Source organism: Lemur catta, chromosome 2 (assembly GCF_020740605.2).
Source record: "Lemur catta isolate mLemCat1 chromosome 2, mLemCat1.pri, whole genome shotgun sequence".
Lineage (NCBI taxonomy): Eukaryota > Metazoa > Chordata > Mammalia > Primates > Lemuridae > Lemur > Lemur catta.
The window spans coordinates 100,908,432-100,920,134 of NC_059129.1; the positions used below are offsets into that span (position 1 = coordinate 100,908,432).

Genomic DNA, 11,703 nt, shown 5'->3' on the forward strand with positions numbered 1-11,703 from the left:
TTTTAATCATCCGAAATTCTAATGATTACAGGCAGTTACTTTCTCTTGTCAAATATTTTAATGAGAGCCTAATGATAAACAATGTGTAAAGCAATCATTCTTCTATTATAAGTGAAAAGAGTAGTAAACAAAATTATGCACTTAAGAATAAAGGTCAGATCAAAATTACATATAAGCCTTAAGAATCTTTGTCATTTTAAAAGCCCCAGGCAAAGCCAACTTCAACAGTAACCAAGAAAGCACAAAGTGGGCAGTGCACACAAAAGGTTACAGTACTGTGGGCAATAACAAAGTTGGGTAGTACTAAAGTAATTATGTGCAATTATTTCAAAGTGTTAAGGATATCCAAAATACACAGGGCTCCAATCACAGCACAATGGTAAATATTTTGAGAGCCATTAATACATGACTATGATAAATTGGTTATAAACCCATAGTATTAAAGTTGTTTTGACAAAAACATGGCTTTCCACTACCAAAACTTTACAGCACTGTCCCACAGTAAGTGCTTCTTAGCTTTGTAAAACGAAAAGGCTAAGATATTAGTTTTTTGAATTTTTTTGTTTTTAGCAGAGAGCACATACCAAAACAAACATACCACCTCCGAAAACGACAACTCCAGCAAAACACCATTCCTAAGGAAGTTCTCTAAGCAGCACTTCTCAAATACAACAATTTAGAATCACAGAGGGTCCTTTTAAAACACCAACACATAGCACCCACTCCATACTATTAAATCAGAATATCTGGGGATGGGTACAAGTGCTTTTAAAAGTTCCCCAAGTGATTCTAATGTGTAGCCAGGGTTGAGAACCACTGTTCTAAGGAAATCTAAACTCCATGTTATCATTTTAAACAGAGCTTTTGTCCATAATTGTCTGAAAAATTATTCATCTTATTCAGCCAATTTGCAAACGGCTAAGAGAATAAGACAAATAGGACCCTTCAACTATTATGTATACTCTAACCCCCAGTTTGTTCAATTGTAAAATGGGGATAATAGTATTAATACCTCATTGCATTTTTAAGAGAATTAAATAAAGTAACATTTGAAGTCCATGACTCAGAAATAGTATTAATATCCTCCAACTAAACTATTACCACTTCTCCAACCACCACCTAAATGCTGGAGGAACTCAGTATGACTTACCTATAAGCTGTCAGGTGAATTTTATAATACAAAACCCAGCATGAAAGTATAACTTTCAGATTTCAAAAATCCAGTGTACATTAAAATGATGGCTAATTTCTGAAATCACAGCAGCTTCTCAAAACATATTTTAAGCAAACTTACTCTACCAATTAATTCTCCATTGTCTTCTACACAACCAACTGCACACACAAATGGGTGATAAGTGAAAATAAACTACTATACTAAAAAGTGGACCCTTTTAATTCTAAATACAATTACCAGAACAATGGCCTAGGTTTTGCAGATAAGAGAAACCATTATAGTATTAAGATTTCATAACTTACACACAACCACTGTTCAAACAACTCACATAATTTAAATGCACTTAGGAAATAAGGCACAACAGTCCAAACTCCACATTTCATAAACTACTCACTGAATGAGAAAACAAGACTGGTAACTTTGGGCAAATTTTTGCATCTAATGGATTTTTAAACTTATTGTCAGCTCTACAAAATGACAGTTTGTTTTAGGTCAATTCCAACTCAAGAATGTTACAAGGCATTGAATCGGCCTAAAAGCAAAACAAGTTCTGAGCTGATTCAATGCTTCACTGTTAACAATCTCCCCAAAGTAGAGTGCATAACCTGGACAACCTAGAACACCACCATATCCAATTTAAGAGAAGATATTTAAGCAAGTTAGCATAGCTCTTGAGAAATAAAGTTTTCCCTAAATATTAATACTCAAAACCTACCCCTTACTGTTAACACTACTATAAATAACCAATTAGGCCCTCACAGTTTCATCAGCTTTAAGAATATCACCTGCCATATGTCCTAGTAGAGTGCAACAAATGGAATCCAAGCATTACCCAAACATAAAATTAAGTATGAAAAGAATGTATGTTATTTTGTGTTCTAATCCGATGCTGTGAAATGTGAAAAGACTTAGAACTAAACGCAAATGGACCAGCTATCTCACAACTACCTACAAGGTTAATTAAAGGAAACTTAATCCTTCATACTTGCACTTTTTCCGTCATAAACAGGAAACTCCAAAGAAAAGGAAATAGAGAAAAAGCCTATTTTTGCTAAGAGGAATACCGGCATTGCTTCCACCCCCCACAGTGAGTGAACAAATGAAAAAGCAACGGAGGAAGTGACGGGGGTGGGCGGTTGGTGAGCTCAGTTGGAGTCCTCAACATGCCACCCAGCGCACACGGTGCCCAAAAACATCTTTAACAGCTGCAAAAGGGAAAAAAGGGTCGGGCGCAGGAGGATCGTGGTTTGGGGAGGAGGCTTCAGAGTTGTGCCTGCACGTTCAGTTTCTTCCTTTACCAACTCTTCTCTCACCTCCCAATTCCCATCCTCCCCATCCCATCCCGCTCCCTCCATAAAGAAAAATACCCAATAAAAGCAGAGGCAGAGAAGACAAAAGAGGCAAGAAGAGGCTGCAAAGAGCATCCGGAACAATGGGGAAGACGGTGCGAAGCGAAACTCCTGAGGAGCACAATGAAAGGAGGTGGAGAGGCACCGAAGGAAACGCCGCCGAGCCCGGGCCCCGCCAGCGGCGGACGCCTGGACGCGAGGCCTGGACGCGCGGTTGGTGTCACCCTGGACACCTCGGGCTGGGTTGGGCTGGGCCGGGGCGGGCGGGAGCCGCAGGGCCCCACGGCACTGGCGGGGCCTGCCCGGCTCTGCGGGCAGCCGCCGGCTGGACTCACCGGCATTCTGGTCTCGGGGCCAGAGGTAGTATGTGGCCGGGATCACGATGAGACCCACGAAGGAGGTGAGGAAGTAGAAGAAGGTGTTCCCACTGTCATCGTACTGGAACTGCTGCCCGGCCATGGCACCCCCTCCTCCTCCTCCCGCTCCTCTCCGCCGCCGCCACGACCCCGCTCTGCACTCCGGCTTTCAACGCCCGGACCCTGTGTGGCGTAGCTCGGACGCCGCTGCCGCCGCCTCTCCTCCCCGCCCCCACGCTACTCTCACGGACACGCCGCCGCCGCCGCCGCCGCTGCCGCCGCCGCTGCCGTCGCTAGCTATCGCGAGAGGAAATAGTTCCCGCCCCACTCGGCTTTTTCCCTCCCCCTGCCTGTCCCCCACAAGCTCGCTAAGGGCGACGTGGCGCGCTCAGCGGAGGAACTCGGAGAGGCCCCGCCCCCATCCCCGCCCCCGGGCCGCAGCCCCGCCCCCGAGCTCCCGTGGGCCCGCCCCTAATCCCAGAGTCCTTCCCCCTTTCTCCTCGGCTCTTTCTCCCCAGAGACCCAGGACGGATCCTGCGAGTAGGGTCCCACCCGAGGCTTCGCGCCCAGCAGTGCGCGAGGGTGGTTCACCTGGCTACGACCGGGGTCCGAGCTATTCGGAGCAGAGCTGAGGCTTCCTTGCCTCTCTCTCTCTCCCATCCCTACCCCACCCTGTCCTGCCCTCTCGGTTAATTGCCCTGGGTGATCCTGTTTCCTTAGGTTCTGGATCGGCTCCTCCAGCCCCCCACATTTTGGCAACAAGTGTCATTTAGTCGGGGAAGTGTCATTTAGTAGTTGTGTTTGCTATTAAACAACTGCGATCTCCGCTGCGCCCATTTTGCAGACGCAGATTTGCCAAGCCGGTACAGATGGCGCCCTACCCATTCCAGACGGCTAATATTAATAGCCACCAGTGAACTAGCGCTTCCTACGACTCGGGCGGTAGGCTAAGACCTCTATTGCTTTGTATCGTTTAATCGTCAGTAAACTCCATGGCATAAAGCCAAGCATGCCCTCTCTACAGATGAGGAAATTGAGGCTCAGAGAGATTGCCCAAGGTCACGCACAGTAAGAGAAGGTCTGGAGATTCAAACCCAGATCACTCTGACACCACAAAGCCGGTGCGCTTGTCCACCCCATCGCAGTGGACCTTAGCATTTCCTTAGAGCGGCCGCACTCCCGCGAGCTGTGGGCAGGAACCTGCGGAAAGGGACGGCTAGGGGAACAGGCGCGGCCGGGCGCCTCTGCCTTCCCGAGCTGAGGGATCCCAGAGGCCGGTGTCAGCCGGGCTGGCAGCGGAGCTTGTGGGCTTATTCCCCCGAACCACCCCACGGTCCGGTGCAGCAGCAGCTTTGGCTGGAGCCTGTCGCAGCCTCTCCATTGCCCCTCCCTCTGTGGGTCAAAAGGATACCCTACCCTGGTTGTGGAGATTAAAGGGAATAATTGTGAGAATGCTTTTCAAAGGAAAAAATATGTAATATGCAAATGCCAAATATTCCACTATATTTTTGAAGACTCATTTTAAGACTTTATTAACTAAATGCCGTCCAATATTGCTTCCATTGTCGGGGGAGAAATCTCGTCGCTTATACTCTTTTATTTCATGTCTTTAAAACTAGTATTTATCATAATCAGTAATGCTTTCCTTCATAATAGATTATGTTCACATGTATTCTCTCTTCCCTTTCAAATTTCCTATCTACCCACTTTGAAAGGAAATTTCTAACAATCGTTTTCATTTCTCCCCTCACTCTACTGTGTATAAAGTTCCCAAACACTACATCAGAGGGGGAAAAATAAAGCAGAGAAGTGAAGCAAAGATTGAACTGTGAAATCAACAAAGCTTTGTGATCACCCAGTACTGATAGACCTAGAATGAACAATTTGCCTTGCTGCAGAAACAAATTAGTCACAAACTTGGCTCAACTGAAGTGAGAAGGATCCTGAAGTTCCTTTTGTTTATGTTAGATTTGTTGAATTTGTTATTAAGTCTTCCTAGGCTTTAATAATGTTGAACTGTTTTTGTTTTTTATTACTCCAATTATGTTTTACTCAGCATTTGTGTGAAGTTAATACATCGGTTTTATAACCTTGTGGCAATATAAATTATTGATAAATAGTCCCCTTTTGACTTTCTGCAGGAGTAATCTCTTCACTGCAGCTTTGAGGTCATGCGTAAGAGTGGTTTGAACCAAACTTAACCACGAAATAACAATTTGAACAAATTACATTAATTTGCTAAACCCCAGACCAATCTAAAATATGAAATTTTTTTACCAAAGCATATTAAAGATTTGAAACTATATCTTCTATTTTCAAAGTATAAATGCATTTTATTCTAGAATTTAACATTACTGAACACAGATAAACTCAGACCATTCAAATATTCTCCAAAGCAAATCTAAACCATACCCTTTAATTTCATCATAATTTCTGATTCATAGTGATGTTTTTAACCTAATACAATTATTTCAAGAGATCGATTTAGTAAAATATTTAATAAAAGCAAATGAACATGGAAGAAGCAGAGCTACGAACACACCTTGTCCTTAGTCTAATGGCACGTGTTAGAAGGCATTTTAGTATTGTCTTTTCATGTGTCTGTAATTGAATATCTTAGTCTATTTCATTTTAATTCTCAGGTAGACATTTCCTCTCAAGTATAGAAAACCTGACTATTTTTAGGTTCCTCTTCATAATTTGCTTTTTTTTTTAGAGTAATTCTTTTTTTCATTATAACTTACCCTTTTACTACTGGTGTTGACTTACATTTATACATACCAAAGTACATTTGTGTAGCCATAATCAACATTATTCAATTATCTGCTTAATGGTGTCAACTGCAATGATACTGGAAGGAACTGAATTATTAAATAAGTACATGCAATTATTTCCAGTCTTCTCCCCCTTCCTCCATGGTACAGTAGACCATAACCTTTACTGCCAAAACCTACCAAATCATCTATAATGTTAAACCCCCCATGACTGTGTTTTAGAGTCAGGATTTTTTTCATTAAGAGGCTAAATCTCTTCTGACCAATTCTTTTTTATTTTTCCTTAACAGTGATGAAAAGTTGTCACCATCATAATGTCAACAGTAACATGAACAAAACATTTGTACAACACATGATCTATAAAAATCTTCCACAACATTCTTCCAGTTGAAATTTCAAATCATGACATACATGTTGCAACTTTGACTAAGTAAAAGGTACTAGATCATTGCAATCCTTTCATTTCCTAACCCACTAAGGCCCTTCCAACCCAACAAAACCACAATCTCATATCTGGAGCAAATGTAGAGGGAGGTGTGATTTGGAAAGACAGTAAAAGTAGATTAAAGTCAACTCTTTTTTTTTTTTTTTTTTTTTTTTTGAGACAGAGTCTCACTCTGTTGCCCGGGCTAGAGTGAGTGCCATGGCATCAGCCTAGCTCACAGCAACCTCAAACTCCTGGGCTTAAGCGATCCTACTACTGCCTCAGCCTCCTAAGTAACTGGGACTATAGGTATGTGCCACCATGCCCGGCTAATTTTTTCTATATATATTTTTAGTTGTCCATATAATTTCTTTCTATTTTTAGTAGAGACAGGGTCTCACTCTTGCCCAGGCTGGTCTCAAACTCCTGACCTCGAGCGATCCACCCGCCTCGGCCTCCCAGAGTGCTAGGATTACAGGCGTGAGCCACCGCGCCCGGCCAAAGTCAACTCTTAATCCATGAAAACAGTTCTCAAAGAAGAATTGAGGGCTGTAGTTTTCCTTTACTATTGGGAGCAGGTTTATATTTTGACTTCTCTCTTTTCATGAGTATATTGGACTTGTTAATATTGTTCTTCTTCTATTCCTAGTTTTGTGATTCCAAACCAGAGAATTTATTGTACTAAAGCCAATTGTCAAGATGCAGCAATGAACTCAGGTCATGTCTTTATTAATTAATTTTATGCATTACCAACTGCTATGGTTTGAATGTATCTCCTCCAAAATTCTGATGCTAAAACTTAATTGCCGATGTCATAGCATTAAGAAGTGGGGCCTCTAAGAGGTGTTAGGCTATGAGGCTCCTCCACATGAATGAGATGAAGCCCTTATGAAAGAGGCTACTCTCAGTGTTCAGCGTCTGGCTCTCTTACCCTTCTGCCTCCTGTGGTGTGAGGACACAGAGTTCCTCTTCTCTGGAGGATGCAGCAATAAGGTGCCATCTTAGAAGTGGACACCATGGTTCTCGCAAGACACTGAACCTGCCTTGATCTTGGACTTTCCAGCCTCCAGAACTGTGAGAAATAAATTTCTGTTCTTTACAAATTATCTAGTCTCAGATATTTTGATTTAGCAGCACAAATAGACTAAGATACCTGCATATGTAAATTGCTTAATAAAAAAATAATTATGGATATCATACATTAAGCCATAAAATAGCACTTAATGAAATGTCCTATCCAGATCAAAATATAACTGGGGAGAATAGTGATAAATAAATGTAAGAGTTCACTATAGGCAATTCCAAAGGTACATATCTGAGTAAGAAGAAAAAAAATTCTCAATAGCGATAAAAACTTAAACTTCAGCCACTGGCTCACTCCTATAATCCTAGGACTCTGGGAGGCTGAGGAGGGAGGATCACTTGAGCTCAGGAGTTCAAGACAAACCTGAGCAAGAGCCAGACCTTTGAGAGACTGAGGCAAGAGGATTGCTTGAGCCCAGGAGTTTGAGGCTGCTGTGAGCTTTGATGACGCTACTGCACTCTACCCAGGCCGACAGAGTGAGACTCTGTCTCAAAAAAAAAAACTTAAATTTCAGGGAAAACATCATTCATCTTGTTTCAATTTTGGGGGACCCTCATTAAGAAAAAGAATATAAAATTACAATTATAAAATTAGGTATAAAAGTTAATATTTATTTATGATAATACTATAACTGCTATAGGTTTGTGTTCTACAAACAGAAAGATTCTGATAAATTCTAGTTTGCATGATTTCTACCAAATTTTTTAAAACTATGGGACTTTTTATCTCACTTAATGAGAAGATTAAAACAAGAAAAAAATAGGACTTTTATTATTGTGTACACTGCATGTTGAGTTCATTCCTACCAAGAGAGATTTACCTTTTTGATTAAAGCTCAATCAAGAGAATCAAATCTAGCCTGGACAACATAGCAAGACCCCATCTTACAAAAAATTTAAAAATTAGCCAGGCATGCTGGCATGTACCTGTAGTCCCAGCTACTCAGAGGCTAAGGCAGAGGATTTCCTGAGCACAGGGGCTCCAGGCTGCTATGCGGAGCTATGATTGCACCACTGCACTCCAGCCTGGATGACAGAGTGAGACGCTGTCTCTTAAAAAAAAAAAAGAAAGAACCAAATCTTCTGTTTACAATTTTAGTATCTGATAAGTGGAAGAATTTTCCACAGAATAGTTTCTGACTCTGTGCATTTCAACGTTTCTCCTCCACTAACTACATACTTCAGGTGCTAGGCCCCATGAGATATATTCATACTGTAAGGCCAGGGCAGTGGCATGCACCTGTAGTCCCAGCTAGTCAGGAGGCTGAAGTGGGAGAAGCACTTGAATCCAGGAGTTCAAGACCAGCCTGGACAACATAGTGAGACCTCATCTTTAAATATAAAATAAATATTTAAATATGCATATATAGGGCCAGGCGCGGTGGCTCACGCCTGTAAGCCTAGCACTCTGGGAGGCCGAGGCAGGAGGAACGCTCAAGGTCAGGAGTTCAAGACCAGCCTGAGCAAGAGCCAGACCCTGTCTCTACTAAAAATAGAAAGAAATGATTTGGACAACTAAAAATATATATATATAAAAAATTAGCCAGGCATGGTAGCACATGCCTGTAGTCCCAGCTACTCGGGAGGCTGAGGCAGAAGGATTGCTTAAGCCCAGGCGTTTGAGGTTACTGTGAGCTAGGCTGACGCCATGGCACTTTAGCCCAGAGCGAGACTCTGTCTCAAAAAAAAAAAAAAAAAAATAGGCATATATATATTCATATCATGAATCAAGGTGTATCACCTTTTCATGTTACAAAGCTGGATGAGTTTGCCCCCGTGGGGAAACACTCCAGGAAGGAGTGTTCCTGGAAGTGATAACAACTATACATGAAAGTAATTGTAAACCACATAAATATTAATATATCCCCCTAACTCCAGGGAAGTGAGTAGCTCTAGTCCCAGCTGACAAGAGTCCCAGCTCTCATGGCTGATGTCCCAGCTTTCATAGGACATCAGCCATGACAGCTGGGACTGGACATCAGATTAGCACAAACTCAGAGTACCCACCGCAGAGCTGTCTGGTAACCAGCCAAGAAATTTCAGCATCAACGGGCATTTCCAGTTGTGAACTAAAATAAAATCTTACGCCCCCAACCCCACCCCCGGCCAACTGAATGGACCCCCTCTTCGCCAAGGGGACATCCCCTCCCTCCCCCCAACGCCACAAAAAAGCCTTAAAGCTGAGTTGCCAACCATGAGAAGAAGGGAGGTCAGACATGCCTAGTCATGCCCTGTCTCTTTTGGAGTTATTTTTTGTAACAATAAGATACAAAATCATTAACAAGCCTACGGTCATGTAAGACAAAGGTTAAACCACAGCTGCAGACCATGGATTTACTTAACGGATCACTTGAGTCTGGGTATATGTCCATATATATTGGTATATGTCCTGTGGCTTGACTCTGATTAACAGACTTCCTTGTCTTAACTTAGAACAGCCCAAGCCTTTAGACAAAGTTTCATTTGTTTAACCAATTACAAATCAAATAATCTTTAAACCCATCTATAACCTATAATCCCCTGCTTCAAGATGTCCTGCCTTTTGGGGTCAAACCAATGTATACCTTCCATATGTTGGTTTATAACTTTACGTGTAATTCCTGTCTCCCCAAAATGTGTAAAACCAAACTGTAACCCAACCACGGTGAGACCACTTGCTCAAGCCTTCTTAGACGTGGCTCCCTGGGCCATGGTGACACATATTCAGCTCAGAATAAACCTTTTTAAATTATTTTACAGAGTTTGGGGTTTTTTCTGTTGACACAGTCCAGCAAAAGCACATTGGTAACACTAATGTGATAAGCTCATCCCTACCAATGCTAACTGATCAGATGGGAGAGGGAAACTTTGACCTACAGATTCACTAGATTCAGCCCTCATTTTAATTTCTGATTCACTGGACAAGTCAGCAAGAGAGCACAAGTGTTAAATAAATGAATAAACTTGCCCTACAGGTTAAGTTGTTGCCTTGCTTTGATTGGTAGTGAGAAAATGACCAGAATTATATGACAATAAAACTCTGACCCACAATCCTTACAGCAGCCAGTCCAGGAAGCCAAACCTCAACCTCAACAGCAATTGGCCTAGAATGTCAGGACTCGGTCAATGACTACCAGTTTCCCAGTTTTTTGCTCCCACTTCTAAATCAGGACAGCCAGCCAAATACAGTTGATAAACCAATCACACAGGATGCCCTGCTTCTAGTTAGCCTGCCTCCAGCTTCTCCGTGCCAACAACCTACAATCAGAGCGAGCATACCTAAAGCCTTCCCCTTTTTTTCACTCTAAAGCTTCCCCACTCCTCTGCCTGGCTTTGAGTCTCTGCCAACACAAGTGATGATGGCAGAATCCCTTGCTATAATAAGCTCTGGATAAATAGCATCTGTTTGTTCTCATTTGGGTGATCTTTGTCTATTTCTTTCGTGGGTAAATGCTAAGTGAATTACTCTTAACAGTTGTTAAATATGGCATCACACACATACCAGTGTTCTAGCATAAACGTCCTACTGGTCTGCCTACATCTCCTCTCACCCAAACCCAGATAATCTGGGGGAGGGGCGCGGGGGGGGGGAGCAGACAACAATCAACCTGAAGGCCTGGCAGAGTGACACACCTGTAATCCTAGCACTTTGGGAGGCCAAGGTAGAGGATCTCTTGAAGCCAAGAGTTTAAGACCAGTTTGAGTGTTCAAGTATTTTGCCCAGAGGGCTCCTCAGTTCTGATACAAATCAGCAAATGCAAATAGCTGGAAGACGAAGACTGTCACCAGGCTCCACTCTCCAGGAGTATCTGAGTCTCAGTTCCGGCCCAGCAAAGTCACCCAGTTATAGGATTAATATGGTAATGATGGAGCCAGTTTGCAAAGGGCTTTGAAGATCGGACTAAGTTATCTGGACTTTATAGGCAAATTCTATGAGTATATCATTCATATAATGGATGGAGAAAGGAGGATTAAAAAGGGAGAAAATATTTAAATTCAAGTTCGTTTGCTCAGGCTGTCAGTGCCTGGAGAGTATGAGTTCCACCACTAGTGTGAGGGCAGCCCAGGGTGCTTCAGATATACAGTCCCATCTCCAATGAGTGAACGTGAGAAGTAAGTGAGTTGTCATACATACCATGTTATAGCTGCTGCAACCCACCCCTCGCTGGGGGTGTCAGATGAAGGGATCCTAAACTGGAATCAGGCAGAGAGAGAATAAGGAAAGAGAGAGGGGATTGAAGTACACTCCCAAATCCTTGATAGGTTAACAGGACTTTAATCTTTAAGATAAGGTATGGCAGGTGAGGTTTCCCAAATTGATAGACCACTGCCTCCTTTTTTAAAAAATGGGCACGATGAGAGTCTAGTGTTCTGACAAAATGCACTTTATATGTACATTAATTATTAGAGTTAAAAACAGCTTAGCATTCATAAATAAGACTTTGAATTCTCCCTCCTTCTATGTCTGCAAGAAATGCTGGTCTATTAGTTTTTTGGAGCATGGATGCCACCGGTGGGTGACTTTATCAAGAGTAGTTTTACTGGAGTAGTTGGGATGGGGGCA

At 42.5% G+C, this 11,703-nt stretch overlaps 1 protein-coding gene across 1 annotated transcript in view; it reads right to left on the reverse strand.

Moving 5' to 3' along the window:
* The window catches only part of SEC63 (SEC63 homolog, protein translocation regulator), a 61,478-nt gene extending 58,196 nt beyond the window's left edge, over window positions 1-3,282 (reverse strand). Inside the window, exon 1 of the mRNA XM_045544125.1 lies at window positions 2,859-3,282. Coding sequence (XP_045400081.1) covers window positions 2,859-2,982 — 124 coding nt within the window. The 5' untranslated portion in view covers window positions 2,983-3,282. The remainder of the gene's footprint in view (window positions 1-2,858) is intronic.
* Between the last annotated feature and the right edge of the window lie 8,421 nt (window positions 3,283-11,703).